Source organism: Macrotis lagotis, chromosome 3, assembly GCF_037893015.1.
Source record: "Macrotis lagotis isolate mMagLag1 chromosome 3, bilby.v1.9.chrom.fasta, whole genome shotgun sequence".
Taxonomy (NCBI): Eukaryota; Metazoa; Chordata; class Mammalia; order Peramelemorphia; family Peramelidae; genus Macrotis; species Macrotis lagotis.
In genome coordinates, this window is record NC_133660.1 from 56891824 (window position 1) to 56918430 (window position 26607).

Here is a 26607-nt window from a genome sequence, read left to right on the forward strand (position 1 = left end):
AATGTGCCAAGTGTTTTCTCATCAGGGATTTCTCTTTATTAAAAGTCTCAATCCTTAGGATTTCACTAATAAAAGGAATTAGTTTGGACATATTCAAGAAAAATTACTGACTCCTTTTGCTGAATGAGTCAATTGACAGGTAACTAAAAATATCTAGATTCTATTGGCAATTATTGAACTCTCCTAATTTGCCTCTGACAGACAAATCAAGATGAAGGGTGGCCTGTGGTGACATGAGCGAATAGCAAATTCATGCATACAAACTGGGGACAAGAAACTTTGGATAGTCACACGTAAGAGGACACAAGGGGGTTGCCTTAAATTGTAGAAACTTTTCTTGGTTAAGCTCCTCATCCCCAGTAGTTGACTTAAAAACATCCATGGCTAAAACCACATTAGCCTTTTTTCTTCATGGCAAGGAGGTTGCTGAGACCCATTTCCTAATGACAATCCATTTGCCTTCTTTGCATCCCAATGCTCACCAGAGCCTAATACATAAAAGTTATGGTGAGAGAGTCTACACATGAATTCCTATCACAACAACCTCATTTCTTAAAATTTGGGTACCAGAGGCTATTAAAAAAGACTTGAGACTTAACTTAAAATTTATATTTTAGATATAAGAGAGGCAAGCCACTTTAACCCCATTGTCTTGCAAAAACTTAAAAAAAAATTAGAAATACAAAATAGCCCAGATAAACACATTTTAATTTTCTTTATTATTCAAAAACTATCCTTTTTATTTACTCTTTTGACTCTGTGCTTGTGCCTTCAACACCTTCACAACAATTTTCTGCTCCTCAATCAGGAAAGCACGCTTGATCCTAGATTTAAAAAAAAAAATGCAAAAATATTTTTAAAAATCAAATCTCAACTCAAAAATCTACCAATTAAAGTAATCAATAAACATTAAGCACCCACCCCATAACAGAAATTGTGCTAGAACAAGGGATAAGGGAAAAAACACCCCCAAATTAACTTTTAACACTTGAATTAAACCAATCATTAAACTCAAGGCTAATATTTTCTCCACCTGTAAAAGAAACTGGGGTCCATAAATTTTTCATTTCACTTGAAACTTTAAAATTATTCCTGGGGCAGGTCCCTAGGTTTCATTAAGACTGCCAAAGGAGTCCAAGATACAAAAAAGGTTAAGAACCCTTATCCTTGGGGAAACAGTCACCAAAGCATGCTAGGTAATTATCACAAGTAAAATTAAGCTTTTAAAAGCTATTTCACATGGATGCCTGTTTTCTCTCTAAACTCTACCATATAAAGGTAGACAAGATAATTTTAAATTTCTCTTCTCATTTTATAGGTGAAAAATTGATGCCTAGAGGTTAATTTAAATTCAAGCTGACTCCAAATTCAGTCTTTTTCCATCATACCAAGAATCTGTTAGTTCCAAGATTTATCTAAGGCTTTGGTCTTTAAAGCAAAGAATATTTAAGTTCCAAAGCAAATCCAATAATTTTCAAATGATACAATATCCAAAAGACAGTCACAGGATGCCAATCTCTAGAAAAGTTTGCTACTTGTAAGAATTGTAATCAACTGGCAAGGAAAGACAGGGAAGCTAATTCTCATTCCATGGTTCAAAAAAAGGAAAGCCATTAGAACCTCTATCAAAACCAAAGTGTTCCATTACAACATTACAAATATTTTAAGGGGCCTCTAAAGAAATTTGTTTTTCAAACACTTCAAAGACAAGTACAATTATTTCAATCAACTAAGGTTTCTAATGGGTAACTGGTAAAATTAAAGCCCAGAAACCTGGGCCAAGGTCAGATATGCAAGAAGTTGGTGAAGAGCTTCTCAGAAACTGTCCTCCAAAAAGAAAAAGCTGCATTGGGTGGTTATGCACAAAGGCCACAGGCCTGTCCATTACAAAACATGCCAACAATTTACCCAATGATTCAACCAGGCTACAAACATCAGTTTGGGAGTAAAAGGAATTACGTCTAAATCCTATTCTCTACTAAAGCTTAAGTGAGACACTAAACCTCACTGGGCCATAAGATTATTTTTGTTAAGTTGCTCAGCAGTTGTGTTGAACTCTGTCCATGGAGTGGTTTGCCAAAATGTGTGCCCACTTTGTAGATGAGGAACTGAGGCAAATAGGATTAAGTGGTTTGTTCATAGTCATGGGGCTAATAAGTATCGGAAGTCATATTGGAATCATCCTAACTCCAGACCCAGTTCTATCCAATATCACTTAGCTGCCCTGGTCCTTAGTTTTTTACCTCTGTAAAATGAGGTAGTTGGGATTCAGATTTCTCTCAGCTAGGAAAATTCAACCATATAAAAGAAGAAAGGATTTTGGTGACTTCCAAGTGATAGCTCATGGAGACAAGTCTTTTTAGTCAGAATCTTAACAACTAGGCACAAAAGGAATATGAATCCCAAGGCCTCATCTCCATTATATAACAGGACATGAGTAACGTGTTAAGAAGAGAAAGAATACCAAAGAGCTAACATGAATTAAATCTGGAAACTCTGAAGACAAACTATGAAGTGATTTAAATGCCATACTGTTAAGTTTGTTGTTCATCAAGGAGGGGAAAGACAAGATTCTAGAGCAGAGTAAAAGGAACAGTTCTGTGCTTCAGAAAGATTTGTGCAGCTGCAGAAAAACTAAAATTCAGAGAGTCCATGTATAGATAGAGGTGGATTCCCATCCCTCCCAACCCCCAGCCTACATACTTTAGAGCAGGGGTGATGAAGAACCAGAGTTTAGGGATGGAAAAATTGATTATAGCAGCCACTTTTATAGAGACCTGACAAGATATTGAGGGGGTTTTAAGACCCTGGAAGATAATTTCTACAATACACACAACTTCAATTGTGGTCTTTTTATCAACCTAGATACTAATGGCTAACACAAATAAATGAGATTACTTGTTGAGTATTCTTAACATTTTCTATAATCCCCAGTTGTCCTTTCTCTGCCTATTTTAAAAGATGGTTTTAGAAGTCATTTACCTGTCACGGACACATTTAGCACACATGGAGCCACCATAAGCCCTGCTGACGTGCTTTTTTGTCTTTGATAGCCTCATAAGAACTTTAGGCCTTACTGCCCGAACCTGCATTAAAAAAAAAAGTATGACAGCTTTTTATTAAAATATGCTCTTTAAAAATTTTAGATGGCGATTTTTAAATATTTGTACAATTATGCCATCACATAAAACTAACAAGTGTCAGATTACTCTCTTAACAAAATTTCCTTTCCACAGCTTTACAACTCTTGGATGCCAAGTCACTGGAGAAATTCATTTTTAAATAAGAGTACATATTAATTACACTTCCATTATTATATGACAGCAGTGCTAGGGATGGGAAGGCAAGAAACAAAACCCCTCTACACTCAACAGAATTTACATTCTATTAGAATACTAATAAAAAAAAAAGTAAATTCTATTCATGGTAGACTGATTAGGAAGAGTTCCAAAATTATAAAAAAACCCAACCAGAAAAGTTAATGGGGGGGGGGGGGGGGGGAAGGACACTTTAACTTACACCTCGAAGTCTTCCTGGGCACACACCACAGGCTGATTTTGGTGCTTTTCCAACTTTCTTGGTATAAAGGTAAACAATCCTGTTACCTGGAGTTCGTGACCTATGCCAAAAAGAGAAAAAATTTAGTAAAGAAATTTCAAGAAGTTGTGATAATATTTATAATAAATTAAAAACAAATACTTACAGTCGAGTTTTGTTGGAAGCTGTATTGTAGGACAACCTACGCCGGTATGTCAGGCGCTGAACCATTTTTAATTTCTAAACAAAAATAGTATTCAATGTCAAATGCTTAGATCATGATAAAAAAAAAATTGAGTTTCAAATGTTCTCCCTGAGGCGCAATATACCCTTCAACTTTTATCCTGTGAAGTCATGCAAAACACACTTCCATTTTCTGTTTTAACATTTAATTTTTAAAAAACAAATCTGTTACTTTTCATCTATCACTATGTCACAACAAAAAGTCAACTTATGGCTGATAAGCTATAGTAAAACTGTTATGTTTAGGAACTGTATCAGGACTTTGAAGATCACAGACTGGCACACCTGGCTTTCAAACACAAGTCCTAAAATCTAAACCCAGTACTAGTCAACTCCTACTTTTTTTTTTATTTTGCAAGGCAATGGGGTTAAGTGGCTTGCCCAAGGACACACAGCTAGGTCATTATTAAGTGTCAGAGACTGGATTTGAACCCAGGGACTCCTGACTCCAGCCACTATGCCACCTAGCTGCCCCCCCAGTACTATTCTATCAGATAAACCAGAGAAAAGAAATCTTGATTAAGTTTATTGAATTAGAATCCTTATTTTAACTCAGATTCAGGCAATGTGGGCTCCTCCGCAACCTGCAGGGCCCGAGGGGCTTCACCTCTCTGGGAAGGCCTCCGTGGATAACCAGGCCCTTCCTCTTGGATGCTAAATGTACTTTGATTAAAACCTGTAAAAGGCCAAAAAGTTCCTTTTCTGCTTTTTTTTTAACGTGCGCGAACCCAAACTTTAGCTTTTGCTCCGCAACTGAAGTTTTCGGATGCAACAGACCTGCCCGAGACCAGGCAAGTTTGGAGGATGCCTTGGGCTTTCCTCAGGACCCGACGCCAGCCCTCTCCCCTCCGCCCCACGCACCGAGCGCCCAATGCCGGGCCCTCAGAGTTCTCCGGGATGACCCGCACGGCCACGCCGCGCAGCGGGGCCTCCCCGCCGGCCAAGGCTCTTTCGGATCCCAAGGGGTCCGGCCCCGGGGCGCGGGCCGAGGCGTCGTAGGCGGCTTCCTCCCACTCCCCACCGGAGACGCCGGGGCTCTGAAGCCAAACAGAGAAGGCCGTTCGCGCTCCGAGTCGCCGCCCGGGCTCGTCGGCGTCTCGACCTCCGGGGAGTCCCATTCTAAGCGACCCCAACCTCTACCGCCAGCCGGATGGCGGCGGATTCTGAAGGGCGAGTAAAGCAGAGAAGAGAAAAGCCGCCATACCTGGTCGGGTTCGCCGCCGGAAGAAGGAAGAGAAAGTGCGTCCGAGTTCAGAGGTCAAATAGTGACTTCACAGGATCTTCCTCGCTTGGCGCAAGAACGGATGTGCGTAAAGGGGGTGGGGCTAATCCGGGCGCAGCCATGTTGTACGGCATCTGCCGACTTCCTGATTAACTTGAAACATAGAGAAGCGGATCCGTGCTCTTCCAAGAGCTCAGCCAGCTCTTGTGATAACCACAGTCATGAAATGTGCTCCGAGGACCCGAGTTCAAGTTCTGCCTCAGGAACTTGCCCCCTGGGTGACGCTGGAAAAGCCCCTCAACCTTTGTGGGCTTCGGTTTCCTCATCTGCAAAATGGAAAGGTTGGACGAGCCCCGCCCCTCCTGTGCCCCTTTGTCAGTCTGTGTCCCATTCTCAGAATTATGTGGGGTTTTAAAAATACATAAAATAAAGCATGCAGAATCACAGAGAAAATCAATTATAATTACATTCAGTTATCAAAGTATTTCCTTTAAGAAAAATTTATGGATTCCAGAAACAGATAATTGCTGGGGTTCATTTCAACACTAAAGTTCTGTGAAAATGAATTTGGACCCAACTTGCAGCAATCATGGAGAAGGTTGGAGAAAGAAAATTGGTGGGGGGGTAGAAATCCCATGAAGAACAGATGTGGGGGGCCAGTTAGGTGGACCAGCCCTGGAGTCAGGACCTGAGTTCAAATCCCACCTGAGACTCTTTATAATTGCCTAGCTGTGTGACCTTGGGCAAGCCACTTAACCCCGTTGCCTTAAATAAAATTAAAGAACAGGTGTAACTGAACCTCTCTAGCACTGGCATCATAAGATTTTTCCCCTTTAAGAGCTTAAAAATTGAGTCCTTTTACCAATAAAGAAACTGAGGAGTAGGGAGGCTAAATGATATGTCCAAGATTCTACAGTTAGTGTTTGAAGCAAAACTTGAACCCAAGACTCCAGACCGCTAAACTAGTTCTGTTTTCCTCTTTATAACTTATTGTACTTACTTTGACAGCCTTTTTTTGTTATGTTTTTTATGTTTTGTGGTTTTTTTAGATATGTGTAAATTACATATGACCTGTAATCATAGGTATGACCCTATCACATCCACAAATTACAGGCAGCTAAGGTGCTCTGGAGTCAGAAGACTTACCTTTCTGAGTTCAAATCTGGCCCCAGAGTTTTATCTACTCTACTATCTAACTGCCTAGATACACAATTTCCATATTTGGAGAAAAAATAGCAAAAGATAAGAAAAACTTTCTTATCCTTACTTCCCATTTTTATCAAAATAATGATAATACAGCTATACACCAATTAGAGTTCACTACAAATATTTCTATTTTCTTCCCACTGTTATAGCCAGGTCAAGACTGTGCCCAAGGAAAAGTGAAACGCTGAGAGCCGAAGGCACAACCCTGCTGGAATATTTGTCCAAAAAGGTGGACACAAGTGAGAAGCACCCAGATCTGAGGCATCATCTTTATCTGAGCACTGGCTCATATGCAGCGATGTCATGGACTAAAATGGATCAAACCCGACGTCATTCAACTAATTAACCAAGTGAAAGAGTTTGGGAAACTCAGAAAATTAATTGGGGCCAGATTGGGCTCCAGGGATTATGCAAGAAGTGAGGTTTGCTTAAGGAATACTGAGAACAACATTGTCTTCAAGTCCAGCTTGACCAGAATGGGTGAACATCAGTTGGCTCTGACAGCCAAAACTGTGCCTGGGTTCAATGACAATTTTTTAATGATGATGCAATTCAATTCCAACAAACATTTTTTTTTAGGTTTTTTTGTAAGACAATGGGGTTAAGTGGCTTGCCCAAGGCCAAACAGCTAGGTAATTATTAAGTGCATGAGACTGGATTTGAACTCAAATACTCCTGACTCCCAACAAACATTTTTAAAGTAGCAACTATTTGGATGAAGTGATACAAAAACAGTAACAATTCTGCCCTCCTGAAGTTTACATTCTATTGGGGGGCTACAATCTAGGGAAAAATAAAAAATGACAAAATTATTTTGAGACCCAGAGAGTGACAATAGCCCAAGGAAAACAGAAAAAGTCTTTTCTGGGAAATGGGATCAACCCAGGAAGACCTGAATTCAAATTTGGCCTCAGACACTTACTAGCTCAGTTTTCCCAGCTGTAAAATGAGCTTTAGAATGAAATGGCAAACTACTTCAGTATCTTTGTCAAAAAAACAAAAACAAAAAACCCCAAAAGGGGTTACAAAGAATCTAACACAACTGAAAGACAACATATAATTCTATAAGATGAGAATGGAGGGCATCTCAACATGGTGCATCATTTGAGCAAAGAAAGGGAGGAGAAGAAATGTTATATATGAAGAACAGTGAGAAGACAGGTTTGACTGGGATGGAAGATGTGTGAGGAGGAGTAACATGAAATAAGACAAGAAAGGTCAATGAGAGGCAAATTTAAATCCTACATCAAGAGTTTTGTATATTGGGGTGACTTGGTGACACAGTGGATAGAGCACCGGCCCTGGAGTCAGGAGGACCTGAGTTCAAATTTGATCTCAGACACATAATAATTACCTTGGGCAAGTCACTTAAACCCATTGCCTTGCAAAAACAAAAACAAAAAAAAAAAACCAAGAATTTTGTATATTATCCTGGGATGATAGAGAGCTATTAAAGATTTTTGATTTATGTGACAAGATAATATTTGTGTTTTAGAAATATTAATTTGCCAGCTGATAGCATCATACTATCACTTATGCCTACTTTTGAATACAAGTGAATGTGGACATTGTGAATAAAAACAAAATCTGGTATTGTTCAATTCAAGAAATACTTTCTATGAGCAGAGAATAATTCTAGGAGTACAATGGGCAGAATATAATCCTGGGAGAACAAGGCACCTTTCCTAATGGAATTTATAATCTATTTCAATAATGGAATTTGTATTCTAGTTTGATAAACATGCAAATTATAATAATTCAAAATATATTATGATGCATACATAACAGAAAGTCAAGGAAGTTGATGTCTCCAGATATGAAACAAGTACTAAACTAAATCAATGGCAAGGTTATTGTCTAATGGTTTCATTCAAAGTTTCAAACTATGGAGAAGGAAATATAATTGATGGTTTATTTATTGAAATATAACTACTGAGGGTTATTAACTCTTTTTTAATTTTTATTTAATATTCTCATTTTGTACAAATAATGTTTTTATACATTAATAAAATATTCTTTTTTAAATATAGACAAATATAGACTCGCTTGAGTGATAAAGGAGAGAGAAAAAAATTAAAATAAAAAAATAGTACTAATTGTAGGTATGGCCAGGTGGCGCAATGGACGGAGCACCAGCCCTGGAGCCATGAACACCTGAGCCCATATCCAGCCCCGTAGACCCAACAATCACCCAGCCATGTGACATACAAGCCACTCGAACCCCACTGCCCTGCAAAAACCAAAAAAAAGAAAAGACCTAAAATAAAATAAAATAGTAATAATAGTAGGGGTGGCTGGGTGGCAGATAGAGCATTGGCCCTTGAGCCAGGAGCATCCAGGTCCCAATCTGGGCTCAGACACCCAATGATCACCCTGCTATGCGGCCCCCGGCAGGCCACCATTTGCCCTGCACCCCCTCCAAATAATAATAATAATAAAAAATGTGCTTCAGTCTTTGTTCCAGCACCTACAACTCTGTCGTGGGTGGATCACATTCTTTAGGAAAAGTCCATCACAAAAGTTATTTCCATATTTTTCCACCTTTGCCATTGCTGATCATAACTCCCTCCTTTTGTATTTCTCCACTACCATGTACTATATTTTCTCTCTCCTTTCACTCTGACTCTGCTGTAGGGTAGCTGAGTGGCACAGCAGACAGATCCCTGTTCCTGGGGCCAAGAAGCCCTGAGCCCCCATACCACCCCTTAGGCCCAGCATCCATCTGGCCCTATGGTCCCAGACAGGCCATCCAATCCCAGCCCCTTGCAAGAAGTAAAAAGGAAAATGTGTTATATCTGACCACTCTCCCCCCATGGTCCATCCTCTCCTCCTTCATTCACATCCTCCCCTTCCCCCTGCTCCCCCCTCCTTCTTACTCCAGATGCCTATACCCCATTGAGTATATATGCTGTTTCCTCTCCTAGCCACCTCTGATGAGAGCGAAGATTCCCTCATTCCCCCTTGCCTTCCCCCTTCCATACATTGCAATAGCTCATTGTAATAAAGAAAAATCTTATTATATGAGATATCTTGGCCTATTACCCTCTCCTTTTTTTTTCTCCCATTACATTTCCCTTTTTTCTATTGACTCCATTTTTACACCATATTTTATCTTCAAATTCAGCTTTCTCCTGTGCTTCAACTATAAAAGCTCCCTCTACCTGCTCTATTAACTGAAAAGGTTCATATGAGTATTATCAGTGTCATTTTTCTATGCAGGAATACACATAGTTCATTATCATTAAGTCCCTCATAATTTCCCCTTCTCCAATCTCTATGCTTCACCTGAGTCCTGTATCTGAAGATCAAACCTTCTGTTCAGCTCTAGCCATTCCAAAAGGAATATTTGAAATTCCTCTGGTTCATTGAAAGTCCATCTTTTTCCCTGGAAGAGGACATTCAGTTTGGCTGGGTAGTTGCGTCTCGGTTGCATTCTAAGCTCTTTTGCCTTCCGGTATATTATATTCCAAGCCGTAGGAGCTTCCAATGTAGTTGCTGCTAAGTCCTGTGTGATCCTGACTGCAGCTCCACTATATTTGAATTGTGTCCTTCTGGCTGCTTGTAATATTTTCTCTTTGACTTGGGAGTTCTGGAATTTGGCTATAATATTCCTAGGGGTTGGATTTTTGGGATCTCTTTCTCAAGGGGAATCGGTGGATTCTCTCCATTTCTATTTTGCCCTCTGCTTCTAGGATATCAGGGCAATTTTTCTGTAGTAATTCTTTGAAAATGATGTCAAGGCTCTCTTCCTGATCATGACTTTCAGGTATTCCAATAATTTTTAAATTATCTTTCCTAAGTCTGTTTTCCATATCAGTTGTTTTTTCAATGAGATGTTTCACATTTTCTTCTAATTTTTCATTTTTTTTTTTGGTTTTGAAGTATTGATTCCTGGTTTCTCATAAATTCAGCAATCTCCCTGAGTTCTATTCTTTGTCTGAAGGATTTGTTCTTCTCAGAGAGCTTTCTTATCTCTTTTTCCATCTGGCCAATTTTGCTTTTTAAAGCATTCTTCTCCTCAATAACTTTTTGAACTGTTTTATCCATTTGACCTAAGCTGGTTTTTAGCATGCTATTTTCTTCAGCATTTTTTTGGATTTCCTTGACTAGGCTGCTGACTTCATTTTCATGTTTTTCCTGCATCTCTCTCTTTTCTTTTCCCAGTTTTTCCTTCTAACTCCCTCATTTGATTTTCAAAGTCTTTTTTGAGCTCTGTCATAGCCTGAGCCCAATTTCTGTTTTTCTTGGAGTCTTTAGATGCAGGAGCTTGTGCTTCCTCATCTTCAGACTGAGTATTTTGATCCTTCTTGGGCTTATATGCAAAATATTTCTCAATGGTGTTCCTCTTTTTTCTCTGCTTGCTCATTTTCCCAGACTAAGCCTGTTTTGGGGGTGCTTCCTGAGCTTTTGAGTATTAGTGGGACACCCCCACCAGGATCTCCATGTGTGAGGCTCTGTCCTCCCTACTGGTCTCTGAATGACCATATGTGCCCCCCTCTGCCATGGGGCTGAGGTGGGGGGGCCTGCTGTTCTATGTGGGGGCCTAGACTGCGATCAGGATCTGAATGTGGTCAGAGCCCCAGAGTCCTGTTCCAGAGGCAGAGGACAGAGCTCGGCAGTCTCTCTCTCTCTTCAGTCCCCTCCCTCAGCTCAGTGGGCTCATGTCCTGTAGGCTCCTGCTTACCGGCTCTGCCTGCTTCTGCTGTGTGCCCTGAGGGCTGGGCTTCAAGTGCTCGCTCTGGCCGAGGTCCCTTGTTATTCCCCCAATTTGTGTCCAGTTCTCCCCAGGGCGTAGCTCAGGAAACTCTCCCAGCACCCTGGGGCTGCCTCCGGGAGGCTGAAGTTCTGCTCTGGCGTGCCACCCCTCTGGCGGGCTGCCCCTCCGACCCCAGGGAGCAGAGCCTTTCTGCTCTTTTCCAGGTTACCTTGAGTAGGAGAACTGCCTCACTGGGTCCCTCTGTGGGTTCTGTCTCTTGAAAATTTATTTAGTGCCTAAGACAGGATCATTCTTGTCACCATCTTGACTCCGCCCACTCGGTTATTAACTCTTATCAAAGGATTTTTTGGGGGGGTAAAGCAGTGAGATTAAGTGACTTGCCCAAGACCATACAACTAGGTAATTATTAAGTGTCTGAGGGTGGATTTGAACTCAGGTACTCCTGACTCTAAGGTTGGTGCTCTATCCACTGTGACACCTAGCCGCCCCTCATCAGAGGATTTTAAAAAAGAAACTTTGGAATCAAAAGCAAAAAAAAATTTGTTTCCTTATAATATAACAACAGACTCAAAGAAGGAGTTAGGGGCTCTAATATTTGTTATTTTTAAAGGTCACCAAACTGGTCTTCCAAAATTGTGTTCTACAGAACACTGGTATTCTGGGTTATGGAAATAGGGATTCTTTAAGAAAATTCTTATGTTAACTAGAATTTAATAATGTTGTAATTAAGGAATAGAAAAAGGCTTGGGTTTCTGTTCCCTGAGATGTGTGTAAGGGGCATTCTAGATGGAGTACTTGAGAAGGAACCTCCAGATCTGGGCAACAGATCATGAAGGCAACAGAAAAACAGAGGGTAGATGCATTGGCCAAAGAGAGAGAGACACATACACACAATCTAGTACAGAGAGTAGGAGAAACAGGAGACACCCACAGAGATTTGCATTTCCTCCTACCTGGAGAGTTTAGCCACCATTACTTCTGTCATCTTTGCTTTGTAGATGTTGGTCTTGAAACTTTTTTTCAAAATGTCACAACCCCATAAGAAAGAGCATTACAATCCTATTATTTTATTTTACATCTAGCCACAAGTTAAGTAAAGTTATCATCCATATCAACTGTGGGACGTGTCTTTCCTCAGCTCCTCCTACTATTGAGTTCATTTCCTTCTATCCCTTATTTGAAACGGCACAGAGCCATGGATGGGGCACTGGACCTGGTGTCAGAAAAACCTGGGTTCAAGTTCTACTTCAGGCAATTAACTAGCTGGGCAGCCTTGGCCACTTTACTTCTTTGTGCCTCAGTTTCCTCAGCTGTAAAATTAGGAAGTTGGATTCAATGACATTCTAAATCTGCTGGGCTTTTCCTTCCCACCTACTTGCTTACCTAATTCCTCACTAGGTGGCACCATGGATAGGATGTCCAGCCTGGACTCAGGAACACTCATTTTCCTGAGTTCAAATGTGACTTCACACCCACTAGCTGTGGGATTCTGGGCAAACTTCAGACACTTACTAGTCGAGTGACCCCAGACAAATCACTTATCCCTGTTTTCCTCCATTGAACCACTTCTGTATATTTACCAAAAAAGCCCCAACAGGGACGTAGGGTCAAACACAACTGAAAAACTACTGAACAACAAATCACTTGATAAAAAGGTTGAAGAGAAACTGAAAGACTAGAAGAACAATTTATTCCAATAACTAAGAGAACAATTGTATAAAAGAAAAAGACTGTTAAAACCAAAAACTCTGGAAAACTAAAAACTCTGATCACTGAAATGACTAAGCCAAGATTCCAGAAGATTGATGATGAAACACTCTCCCCTTCCCCACCATCTCCCAACAGAGAGGACATAGCTTCACCGAGGTGAGTCAGACTTATACATAGACATAATATATTTATGGACATGACCAGTAAGAGAATTTGTTTTGCTTGGTTATGAATTTGTTCCAAAGGGGTGGGTTTTCCTTGTAAACATTTTTTTTGTTTTGTTTTGGGGTTTTTTTTTTGCAAGGCAATGGGGTTGTGACTTGCCTAAGGTCACATAGCTAGGTGTGTCTGACATAAAATTTGAACTCAGGTCCTCCAGGGCCAGTATTCTATTCACTGAGCCACCTCACTGCCCCCCTTTTTTAAATTGTTAATGGAGGTGAGGAAGAGGAGATAGGAGGGAGTAAAAATAAAAACTCATTAGTTGAAAAAAGTTGAATTGGGGGGGGAGGGGAGAAGACTAGTATCTTTTCATCTCCTCTCTTCCCCTCTCATACCCATATCTTCACTGGGCAATTAAACTGACTCAACCAGTGACTCTCTTTACATAGCTTTTAATGTTTCTCATATTCATATCTTCATTTTAACTAATGGGGTAATACATTCTAGCATTTGTCTTCCTTGCCTTGCACTGCCTTGATAAACCTATTCTTAAAATGTGTTTGTTGCTACATTTTTAGAGAGAGGAAGAGTGACAAGATGTTTATTTTTTTCTTTTTTTCTTTTAGGTCTTTTCTTTTTTGCAAGGCAAACGGGGTTAAGTGGCTTGCCCAAGGCCACATAGCTAGGTAATTATTAAGTGTCTGAGACCAGATTTGAACCCAGGTACTCCTGACTCCAGGTCCAGTGCTTTATCCACTGCACCACCTAGCCGCCCCAACAGGATATTTTCAAAAAGAAAGTTGAACTATGTTAACAAATGGTTAAAACTGAATGTTTGAATGGGTTAATTGACTGTTGCACCATCCTCCAGTGGAAGTATAGAAACTCAACTCTGCAGGTGTCTAGTGACTGTTCAACCAGTGATCATTAGCTGATGTGATACCCATCCTTGAATCCAGAGCGTGTCTCCAGATATAGACTACTCTATGTGAGAATGTGAGCTATAACAGTCAGAGGAAAAGAGAGATTATCAGTTTGATTAACAGAGTACCCTTCTTCCATCTTTCTGTTTTACCTGAGAAGTATTCTTGAAAGCCTACATGGGTAGTATGCTCTGTTTCTCTGTGAACCTTTCAAATTTTTTATTTATTGTCTCTTTTCATTTAAATTGGTGTAGGGAACTCCTAAGTAAGGGAACTTCTCCCAATTCAAATCAACAATTATTCTGCAATTTAATAGCTTTAGAGAGTTACCTGGGATTCTGAGAAGTTAAATGATTTATTGAGAGTTACATAATCTGTGATTATTAGAAGTTGTTCTTGAATGGAAGTACCCTTAACTATTGAACCAGCTCTATTCTCTGCTAAACAGACTGTCACTCACTATAACCCCTCACCTATTATATCCATTTACCTCAATGAAGGTTGCAGCTAGATGGTGCAATGAATGGATCTGGAGTCAGGAAAATCTATGTTCAAATCTGGCCTCAGATACTTAATAGTTGTGTGATGCTGGATAAGTCACTTAAGTTGTTTTCTTCATCTATAAAATGAGCTGGAGAAGGAAAGGACAAACCACTCCAATATCTTTGGCAAACAAACCTTAAATGGGGTCATGAAGAGTCAGACATGACTAAATGATACAATAAAAACCTCAATGAAGCTTTCCCCTAGAAATGACATTAAAGGAAAAGTTATGATTTCTACTTCAGTGAGAAAAATTATTTCAAATTATTTCAATTCATTTTAAAATATTTCCCAATTGCATGTAAAAAATTTTTGACATTCATTATAAAAAATTTTGAGTTCCAAATTTTCTTCTTTCCTCCTGCTCCTTCCACCTCCTTGAGAAGGAAAGCAATTTGATATCAATTATACATGTGAAGTCATGCAAAACATATTTCCATATTAACCATGTTACAAGAAAAAACCCAAACAAAAGAAAAAAGCAAAAGAAAATTTTAAAGTATGCTTCAATCTGCATTCAGTGTTCATCGGTTCTCTGGAAGTGAATGGCATTTTTCGTCATGGGTCCGTTGAAATTGTCTTGGATTACTGTTTTGTTGAGAATAGTTGAGTCATTCACATTGATCATCATACAAGATTTCTGTTACTGCATACAATATTCCCCTGGTTCTGTTCACTTCCCTTGCATGAGTTCATATAAGTTTTCCCAGGTTTTTCTGAAGCATCCAGTTAGTTATTTCTTTTAGCACAATCGTGATCCATCACAATCATCCACTACAATTTGTTCAGCCATTCCCCAATTGATGGACTTCCCCTTGATTTCAAATTCTTTGAGTAATGTCTGTTTAACAGCAAAAGTACTTTGTAGCAAGGGGAACAATATTTTTTATAGACTGCTTCTTCATATAGAAAGCTCATAACATCATGTTGGTCTTGAAACTTTTCTTTCAAAATGTCACAACCCCATAAGAAAGAGAATTAAAATCCTATTATTTTAATTTACATCTAGCCACAAGATAAGTAAAGTTATCATTGAAATTCTAATTAAATGGGATGATTGACTAAGGTAGGACATCAAAGAAGAAAAGTGAATATGATAAGTCGAAGTCTTATTAATTAGTCTGCGTGGAAGAAATTCCAGGGACGTCAAGCTGAGGCTGCTGCAAGGAGAAAAAAAGCAGACAAGAAAACCCTGGTTTCTTTGAAGTTAGGAACTGAGATAGTGATGGAGGTAATTGTGTCTGACTGGATCCTGTAATGAAGAGCTGTAAATCAGACCCAGGAATAGGGGAAAGATTCAAGTAACGAATATGGCTGGCCCCCCCTGCTGTGAAGAAACAGAATGCAGAGCTCACTAATTGACCCACTCTATTTCCCAGTAGCTCTCTGTTATTATTTATTAATTTTTAATTTCTGAATTATTTACGTCCTGGGAAATTACTTTTGACAGCCTGTTAGGCACACCAAAGTTAATGGAGGATGAAAGGATGGGTACCAGAATTAGCAGGAATGTAGTCACAGGCTACTGGACTTAATGATTTTGGATAGGAAAATTGATTTCACACAGTGTGTCACTTTATACTACTTTAGGGATACACCAGCTATTTGATTAATTGAGGAATAATCAACTCAAAGTATATTTGAAATGGAAATGACTCACAGTGCTTGGCTGTTTATTTTTTTCCCCTTTTGTAGAGAACTAGATTCTCTTGAAGTTGCTGATTAAAAGCAGGTAGAGTCACAGGTATGCACATTGGGGTCATGAAGAGGTGGACAAGACTGAATCATACCATTATATATGTTATTGGGACTGACTGATGAGGGGCACTCTACCTAAGATCAACCCACATGAATGCTTGTGGAAACTCTCTCTGGAAACGCATGATGATATGGAATGGCGGGGAGGTCTTGACCCCGATTCAGAGTATACTCAGATTTTCTGTCACTGTTTCCTTCCCACATACTTTAGACTTTACTTTCTCTTTCTCTCAGTCTCTCTATCTCTCCATTGGGAAGGATGTTTATAGCTATCATGTTAAGTTGAAGCCACTCGCTCCAAGAACCAAATTATAGAGGGAGAAGTATCCCTGGAACTTTGGTTTTTTGCTATACCTTTTAAGTAAATATGCCTTCGTAAAAAATTAAGTGGTATTAATTGGCAAATAATATTGGGGAAATAATATTGGTGAATTGAGACTATCAAGTCAATAGTATTGAAAAGCCCTATTATCCCCAGTAGCCACACTATGGGTACCTAACCTACTAGTGCACCTGTGGACTGAGAGAGCAAGGCTAGAACGTACTTACCATCACTTCATACACAATGAAAGATAATAAAATATTATATGATAAATACATATGAGAGATGCAAGTGAAGTGCCATGTGGAGAACTGGTCAAAAGCATATATACAAATTTATTTATATTCTTGTGGAATAAAAGATTTGAAAGTAAATGATGATGACAATGATGATGATGATAACATTTAAATACTATGTGCTTATTTAAGTCTCATAGCAACCATAGGATGTAATAGTTATTATTATCTTCACTTTACAGATTAGAAAATGAAGGTAAACAGAACTTAAATCATTTACCCAGGGTCACACACTTAGTAAGTAGCTGTGACCACATTTGAATTCAAGCCTTCTGGACTTTAAGCCTAGGACTCTATCCCCTGTGCTATCTAACTGCCCCTTCATGTGCTTGCCATGGCATCACCTCCCTGATGGCATGTTTCTCTTTGAGAATGAAGGACAGATATCTTTTCAAATATATATATTTATAAGCACATGAATTGGATTTGAGTGCAGGGGGCTGTGCTAAGTCACCAGTCTCACTTCTCCTCTGGAGCTTTCTGGGTCCAAAGGCCAGATAGGAATCAGGACAATCCTGGATGCGAGACAATCAGGGTTAAGTGACTTGCCCAGGGTCACACAGCTAGTAAGTAGCAAGCAGCAGGTAAGTGGCAATCTGAGGTCAGATTTGAACACCTGTCCTGACTCCAAGGCCAATGCTCTCACCACTCAGCTACTTAGCAGCGCCTAATTAGATGCCGATTAACTGGGGAATAACCAACCATGTAACATGGTGTATGAATGATGCTGTAAGAAATAATGAATATGATTAATACAAGAAACAAGAAAACTTCAGGAAACTGGCACAGTGGGAAATAATTATTCTGCTATTCATTTGATTCAGTCATGACTGTCTTTTTTATTTTGGTCTTTTTAAAACTCATTTTTGTATTTTATTTTTTCAATTACATGTATAAATAGTTTTCAATTTTATTTTTAAATATTTTTGATTTCCAAATTTTTTTCCTTCCTTTTCTTCTCCCCGCCAAGGCAGTGGATAATCTGATATAGGTTATAAATATACATTCATGTTAATACATATTTCCATATAAATCATGTAGTGAAATAAGAATCAGAACAAAAGAGAAAAAATAATGGGAAAGGAAAAACAAAACAAATTTTTTAAAAAAGTGAAAATAGTATGCCTTGGGATACATTCAGACTCCATAGTTCTTTCTCTATATGTCAATGGTATTTTCCATCACAAGTCTTTTGGAATTAATTGTCTGTGATCACTGTTGAGAAGAGCTAAGTCTATTATAGTTGTCCATCATACAATGTTGCTGTTAATGTATACAATATGCTCCTGGACCTGCTCATATCACTCAACATATGTCTTTCCAAGGTTTTTCTGCAATCTGCCTGCTCATGATAGAAAAAATAGTATTCCATCACATTCATATACCATAACTTGTTCAGCCATTCCTCAATTGATGGGCATTTTCTCAATTTCCAATTCTTTATCACTATGAAAAGAATTGCTATAAATATTTTTGTACACATGGGTCTTTTTGGGGGGCTCTCTTTGGGATACAGAACTAGTAGTGGTATTGCTGGATCAAAGGGTATGTACAGTTTTATAGCCTTTTGGGCATAGTTACAGGTTGCTTTCCAGATTGGCTGGTATCTAAAAAGAAAGACCTTTCCTACTCCATTGAGTCTGAAACCCATTGACTCTCATATTTCCATCTCCTATGCAGATAATCTCCCTCAACTTGATCAGGGATGAGGCAGTCAAATGATGAGTTCCCTTGGAATTTACTAGGGTGGCAAAAGCCTTATGGTTGTCAGGGGGAGAAATAAAGTCAGATAAGGAGCAATTAGTTCATTTTTTTTATTGGTACATCATCTAGATGGATTATTTTACTTAGACATTATGCCAGATTAGTGTAGAGACTGATTACCCAATGCATGCATGTGTGAGGGCAGGAGTTAAGATGAAACCTGGAAGAGGAGAGCTCTTCTTCCTTCCTGCTTCAGGAGGAATTTTTTTTGTTTCAAACCCTGTCCTGGTCTTCCTTAAGAGAGAGAGGGAAAAAGACTTGGAGAAACTGAAGATATGTAGGTAAGCTAAAGCATCATCATGTTCCTTAATTCCAACTTGCCTCCATAGAAACTGTGTTTCCAAATCTTTGCTCCCACAAAAATATAAATATATTTGTACATACACTTTGGACCAGTTCTCCACATGACACTTCTCTTACCTCTCTCATATGTACTTAATATATTATTTTGATTATCTCTCATTGTGTATATAATGATGATAAGTAGATTCCAGTTTTGTTCTCTTGGTCCACAAAGAGAACAAATAGAAATAAGAGAAGTTATATAGATTAGACTAGACCAGACCTCTATAGAGTGAATAAGTTCTCCCACTGAGTTAGAAATATTTGCTCAACAGAATTAGAGGGTCGCATCTCAAAAGAAGAAATTCCCCAATAGCCTATTTAAAGGCTTATTTCCTTCCCTCTATAGTTCCATTCACCTTCACTGAGACTTTCCTTAAATTGATTATATTATTGTGTAATACATTAATAATTATTAATTATGTAATAATTATCAATATATTATTGATCTTTAAAATGTTTTTGATTGAAGTTTTTTAAAAGAGTAAATGACCATCTCAAATAAAGGACTGCTAGGTGGTGCAGTGGATAGCATGCAGGAAGACCTGAATTCAAATCTAACTTCAGACACCATTTCTCTGTCCAGACATTATCAAGTGCAGACACTATACGTGTGTTTTGTTGGTACTCTGATTAGTCATTTGGCAATAAATTTTGAGTTCATTTGTTTACGTAGGCATTTACTTCCTGACCAAAGATGCCCATTTGTATATTTACAAAATACTTAATTATAATTTACATTATCATTTATTTTAAGTATTAATATTTATAATATAATTTACTTGTATTTAATTATATATTAATATTATCATTTTATAATTTGATACATACATTATGTATTGTAGTGAATGTACTAAATGCCATCTGACTGATGATCTTAACTGGGTTTATTTTGGGGATAGGGCTTATATTATGATCATCCTGAAAAAATCATGGTAGGATTTATTTTCAGATACTAGATGTGTGACCCTGAACAAGTCCCTTGTTTGCCTCAGTTTTCTTATCTGAATTGGAAAAGGAAATGGCAAACTAATTCATTATCTTTGACAAGAAAACCCCAATTGGACTTAGGAAGAATCATGCATGACTGAAACAAATAAATTACAAAAATCTCAAATAAATTCAGCATTTATTTTTTTTTAAATTTATGTTCAGTTATCAAGTATTAATTTTTTTCCTCCTTTTTATCTATCCTTTCCCCTTTCCCCCCATTGGACAAAGAAAAACTAAAATCTTTGCAACAAGTAAGTGTGGTCAAGAAGAATTAAGTCCTATAATGACACTTTGGGGTGTCCTTTTTATCAGTTGGTTGATAATATTTTTCAAAAATCTGTCTACTGGAGTTGTGGTGTTCAAGTTCATTGGAATCCAAAGGCCTTTTAATATTGCTCTACACAAAGTTAAAAGTTATACTATAAAGTTCCATCTTCTTTCTCTATTCTGCATCAGGTCATATTCCTCTTGTCAGGTTTCTCTGAAATGATCTCATCATTTTATACAGTACAATATTACTCCATTATTTTCATATGTCATTTGATGGGCTCCCCCATGGTTTTCTGACTTTCAACACTAAGAGTCTATCATTGTGCAAGGTTAAGGGAAAAAGGTAAAAAACACTTTGTTTCAAACCTCAAGACAGAGAGGAAAGGGAGGAGAATGAGGAGAGGAAGAAGGGGAAAGAGGAGGAGAGAAAGCACTCGTCAACAGGGAATCACAATTTCTCAAAACTTATGAGACGTTTATTATAAGAGAAACGAAGATTTGTGTGGAACCCAGAGTTCACAGTCTATACAGAAGTTTGCTTTTTGATAACAGCAAGACAAAGGAAGGAGGGAATAACAGGAATCTCCACCTAAAGGGGCATGACAAAGGAGGGAAAAGGCACAGTAAAGATGGACACCCCCCCCAAAAAAAGAGAGGAGCAAGGTGATTGAAAAAGTCATTCTCTGAAGATAGGATGGTCTGCCTAACTACAAGGGTTCCAGCCTAGAGCAGTCTGATGCCTGTTTTTATTCCAGCCTGTTCTGGGTCCAGTGTTTATGGAAAATATGACAACTTAAAAAGACAAGTTTAAGGGAACCCCTTAAGAGTTCTTAACAGACTTGAGGCATGGAAATGGGAGATGGGAGATTGGGTGTGGAGAACTGCAAGTAGGCCAGGCTCAGTAATATGTTTGATCTTTTATTCATTTAACAGAATAACAGATTTCCACACCTTAAAAAATCCTTTTAAAAGGAAACCAGTATTACACATTAAGTGATTTGCAAATTTATCCCCCCTCCAAATCCCCAGTGTTTTTGTTTTTAAAATTACAATTATGTGTTTAAGTAATAAATCCTTTAAACATTCAATTCTTACTCAAATAGCTGAATACACATGTTGCCCTAAATCATAGAATTGATTCTGCTTGTGTCAGTATTAAATAAAAGGTTTCATTTTCAGAGAAGCACAGGCGCAATTAAGCCCACAACTCTAGTAACCAATAATTAACTTCCTATCCTTAAAGCTATATACTTCACAACCAAGTTTTCATTAATCAAAGGATAACAAAACTTTTTAATTTCATAATTTTTTTTAATTAAGTAAATGCCTTCCCAGTTTATAAAATAATCCTTCTTCCTTTAATAGGGGTTTTGCCGAGACTAGCTAAAATAGTGTCAGTCATAAAAAAGGAACTTTTTACCATTGTCTGCAAAATTCAGGCTGTTTTTTAAAAAAATCAGCTTGATAGCGTCAAGAACAGCTTTAGTCTGCAACTTCTGAGAGTTAAAATGACTCCTTCATTTTACTTCTTCCCCATTGGCCCCAGGTTATGAGACCCAGAGCAACTGGGTCCATGTCCTTGGTCTTATTATTATTTTTTTAATGGTTTGTTTTCATTCTGGGTGCAGGGAGTATAGTGTTGGATTCAGAGGGAGAGGCCACCCTGGGGATCTGGGAGTGTGAAAATCTAGGACAGATTTGCAACCGGGTCACAATGGCACCCTGAGGGGATCCAGTATATCAGAGGCCAGCACTGTAGATTTTGGACTAAAGACTATTGCTATGAAGACACTGAACTCATTGTCAATCTAATCCCTCCTCCTTCCCTGACATGGCCCAGGGGAGATTATGAGATATTGGGGGAAATGTTTGCATGTTTATTCTCGCTATATATTTGAAGAAAATATCCCTTTGTAAAATCATCATTGATGTTATATGGTTAAATGGAACAAGAGTGCTAGTCACTGAGCCCCTTAAAAAAGGGGGAGAAGGAACATGGGTGTCTGAGCAGGTGACAGAAAAAATATCTACCAGTGCCTTTAGGGTAAAAAGAACTCTGTGGGAGAAAATGTAACAGACCTGACCTCCTCTGAGAATGGGGCCCGAACAACCAAACTACACTTGAAAAAAAGTATTTCTTAAGCAGATTGAAGAAGATCTTGGATTGTTTCTTTCAAAGGCTGAGGAGTTGCTAGTCTAATGTAGAATTACCCACTTTATATAGAGATGTAGATGCCTTATATATCAGCCTATAAATTTACTGGCCAATGGGTGATTTCTCCAACTGGGTTTTCTTTTTTTCCTACTAAATTATTCTTTGAGAGTTTTCCATTATTTGAACAAAGGGAAGAAATTGAACATGTGATTTAAAATGAGGAGGAATTAAACTTGTACTGAAAAGCCAAATGAGCCAAGTCAGGCAGCCGGCATATGGAACAGAGGAATACTTCAGAGAGACTGGATTGACCTGACAATGAAGAAGAAAGGTTGATCTCATCAGTATGTTGCACATCCAGCAAGTTCTGAGGAGTAAAAAGAAGCTAGGATGCCACAGAAAAAAAGACCAAATTGGTGCCAGAATTCTTAAAGCTAAAATGAGGCGCCTGGAATTGAATTTCACTGGGAAAAGGCAGAGCTGAATGGGATGTGGAAAATAATTTCTAAGAAATCTCACCTTTTAAACCTATTAAAGACAACCAGGTGTCTTCTTGAATAAGATATATTCTCTAGGTATTGTTTCACACCAAGTCAAGTTTGTAATCCATAGCACATTGGAAATGTTACAGAATAATCCTGTTTAATTAGAACCCAATTTACCAAAACCATCAATTGACTCAAATTATTTCCTGCAGTTGCCTTTCTTTGAGGAAGAAGCAAATCATAGTAAAATTCTTTAATGGGAATTTGGTTTTTAACTCCAACAAGCACACACACCCATCAGAGGAATTGTAAGGCAGGTCCTGAGGTCTGTATATATTCAGCCAAATCATCTATGCCTTTGTCACTGGTTCTACACAATAGACCATCTTTTTCAGAATCTTAACTCTGAGGGAAGGCTAGAGTCAATCAACTCTCCACCACCAAAAAAAGAAAAAAAAAGATAAAATTAAGTTAGTCTGTTGTACTTTCTAACATGAGAATAATTTATTTTAGAAATATAAAATATATTTCAAAACAGTATATCAAAGGTTGAGATTAAGTAGTTTTCTATAACCCTTAGTTAACTAGGAATTCAATTTAAGATCATTCCATTTTTGTTCTGGTTTCTGAAACAAAGAAACAGTAAACTTAATTTAATTTTCTTCCCCCAACAGATTTAAGCATGAGAGAAAAGGGAAAGAAAATTGTTGAACCAAGCTTAAAAGTAATAAGATATAAATTTGAAGCTTCATGAGGGCAAGCACTATTGTTTCCTGATACTAATTAGAATCTGTACAGGCAATCATCTATGTATGTGTGATAAATACCTAATGATGAGATGCTGATTGTGGTGGAACAATATAGACAATATAGACAGTGAATCAGGATCCAGCAAATTGATGGAGAAGTAAGACTGAGTGGAGGAATATGTAGGATCATAGAATCAGGCATATAGACCTAGAACGTATCTCAAAGGAGATCTAGTCTGACCCTGCCATTTTACAGAACAGAAAACTGAAACTTAGATGTAAAATGACTTTTCCAAGGTCATATAGATAGTAAGTTCCCCTGGCAAATCCTCTGACCTCAGAACCAATGCCCAATAAAATGTAAATAAATGCTCAGTAAAATCAATGCTACAGTAAAAGTTGTACCTATTTTTTTAAAAAATAAATGCTCATATTTTTAATATAACATTCTTTTTTAATGATCCATACTTATTTGTTACAATTAAGTTACTTGTGTCATACTGAATGTTCAAAGTCTCTGGTGAATGGCAAAAAAGTGTAAAAATACAAATGAACACAAAGTAGTTAAATACAAGGGAGTTCTTGAAGAAGAAGACGGTGCCTAAATTATAAGGAATAGAAGGGCTCCACAGGGAGAGGCAGTCATGGCAGATGCAGAGACGTTGGAGATGGGCTGGAGCCTTACGTGTGTGGCAGAGCAGAGGCTGGGGTGGCTGGATTGAAGAGTGCAGAAAGAACAGTGACGTCCAATGAGGCGGGAGGATAGTCTGGGATCAGGTGTTGTCCGGCTCTTAAGACTAAACATGGTTTATCTTCCTGGCACTAGAGAACCACTGACAGACAATGTTTCCCAGTTTCACTTACTTCAATGGCATCATTCAGTGGTGTGCTCCAGACACTTGCCACTTACTAGCTGTGTGACCTTGGGCAAGTCACTTAACCCTGATTGCCTCGCAACCAGGACCATCTCCAGTCATCCTGATCCACGTCTGGTCACTAAACCCAGATGGCTCTGGAGGAGAAAGTGAGACTGGTGACTTAACACAGCCCCCTGTTTCACTCAAATCCAATTCACAGGCTTGTCATGGAATCGCCTCCCTGATGCCATGTCTCCTTTGAGAACAAAGGACAAAAACATCATGAAATTTTCAGATGCCAGGGGATGGGGAAGGTTAGAGCCATAATTTCCAAACTTTTTTTAAGGTACACAATTTTGGTGTATCTAGGCCTTATCCCAACTCTGAATAGATCAATATAGTATGCTCCTTCTGTATAATTTAGACATATGCAGCAAATTACTTTTTTTGGAATATGAAAACTTATTTTATGCAGGAGGCAATGGGGTTAAGTGACTTACTCAAGGTCACATAGCTAATAAGTATCAAATATCTGAGACTGAATTTGAACTCAGATACTCCTAAATTCAGGACTAGTATGCTATCTACTGCACCACCTATCTGCTCATGAAAATTTTAACTAGACATGATGGTATATACCTGTAATCCTTGTCACCAGGGAAGCTGTTGGATCACTTGATCTTGGGAGTTCAGAGCTCTAAGCTAAGTCAATCACGCGTCTGCACTAAGTCCAACACCAATATGGTGGAAAGTCAGATACGGAGGGATCAACTATACTTGAACAGAAATTGAGCAGGGTGAGGATTCTATGTTATTCAGAGAGTCTATGAACAGCATCTTTATTCCAGACTGGCAAGAAAATGAGATGAAGTCTTGGAAAAGCAAGAAAACAGGAAAGAAGGCTTTTTTAAATAAATGTTTCTTTTTATTAATCAATCAGTAAGACTTTATTAAACATCTAACCACGAAGCAATAAACTATACATATATATGAAAAAATACATAAGTGTATATTATATGCATAGGTATATGCATTTAGACACATATAAATACATACCCACACACACCCCCACATACATTTATATGTACAAGTTTAACAAATATACCCTGCCCACAAGAACTTAGCACTATTAAAGAAAAAAACATGTACCTACCTAAGTAAATATCAAGCCTACAGAGTTGTAGCAGTCAGAACAAACCTTTGTTATATGACATTTAAAAAGTTCAAGAGACATAATTCCTGAATACTTAATAATTCTATTAATAATGCTGGCATTTTATTAATAAAAGGATGGTCATTTTACTGTCTCTCTCTTGGATCAAAGACAATTCATGGCAGTAGAATCACAGTCTTTGGAAAAAGGAAGGCCCCCAATAATAGAAATCAATTCTGATTAGTTAACAAATAATGAGAGAATGGATACTATAATGAGAAGTGGGCTAATTCCAATGAGAATCTTGAGGTAATAATAACCCAGTCATGGTGGAAAAGATTTACAAAAAACAAACAAAAAAGATTTACCAATATTCCTATTCATCTGACAAAAAATGATAATTTATATTTTCCTAGACTTCCCTTAGTAAAGGAATCCTAAATTTACCTAAATTTAAATTTTTTTGCTGTCTTTGATTAGATCTTAGTTTTCCTGACAGGGTAAATCTTTGACCAAGATTTCCCACATCCATTGATTTCTGAAAGAGAAAGTAGAAAAGGGGGGAAAACTTAGTCCTAATTCAATAATTAGTTGGTGGTGTTGTTTATCCTTCATTCTCGAAGAAGACCATGACATCAGGGAAGTGATGCCATGAAAAGCACTTGAATTGGATTTGAGCGAGGGGGGAACTGTGCAGAGAGTTACTTTCTCCTCCAGAATCATCTGGGTCCAGTGATCAACAGGAGAAGGCCATGGAGGTAAGGCAATTGGATATAAGTGACTTGCCCAGGGTCACACACAGTATATGTCAAGTGTCTGGGTCTGAATTTGAACCCAGGTCCTCCTGACTCCAGAGTTGGTGCTCTGTCCACTGCACCACTCAACTGTCCCCAAATTAGCAATTAATATATGAAAGAAATAAATGAAATACTTCAAAAAACTCATTTCTCTTAGGAGTTGGCACTGGAGTTGAGCTTTGAAGGAATCTAAAGAAGGAATCTAAAAGACCTTAAGGGCTGAAGAGATTCCATTTGAAGGTATGGGAGAAAGGTTGAAGTGGACTCAGATGGAGCACTCTGAGTATTTCTTTAGAGGAGTAGGTTTGTTTCACTGCAAGATGAATAGATGGATAGATAGATAGATCCATAGATAGTTAGAAAATCTGACTGCTTATGGGGGAATCAGATCTATCTCTTTATT

The 26607-nt window shown here is 38.3% G+C and overlaps 1 protein-coding gene across 1 annotated transcript; it reads right to left on the reverse strand.

The window, feature by feature from the left end:
- Positions 1–691: 691 nt before the first annotated feature.
- On the reverse strand, positions 692–5041 carry RPL34 (ribosomal protein L34). The gene is made up of 5 exons (XM_074228737.1): positions 4985–5041; positions 3704–3777; positions 3520–3619; positions 2983–3086; positions 692–824 (listed from the first exon to the last, which is right to left on the reverse strand). Exons 2-5 carry the CDS (start codon positions 3766–3768, stop codon positions 740–742), a joined length of 354 nt encoding a protein of 117 aa, XP_074084838.1. The 5' UTR covers positions 3769–3777; positions 4985–5041; the 3' UTR covers positions 692–739.
- Between the last annotated feature and the right edge of the window lie 21566 nt (positions 5042–26607).

Bases quoted from the DNA above. Each gene is read 5' to 3' on its own strand.
- RPL34 (XM_074228737.1), bottom strand. From the start codon at position 3,768: ATGGTTCAGCGCCTGACATACCGGCGTAGGTTGTCCTACAATACAGCT. The intron at 3,087-3,519 runs GTAAGTTAAAGT...TTTTTAATGCAG, and splicing joins GCCCAGGAAGACTTCGAGGT to GTTCGGGCAGTAAGGCCTAA. The intron at 825-2,982 runs GTAAATGACTTC...TTTTAAATCTAG, and splicing joins GCTAAATGTGTCCGTGACAG to GATCAAGCGTGCTTTCCTGA.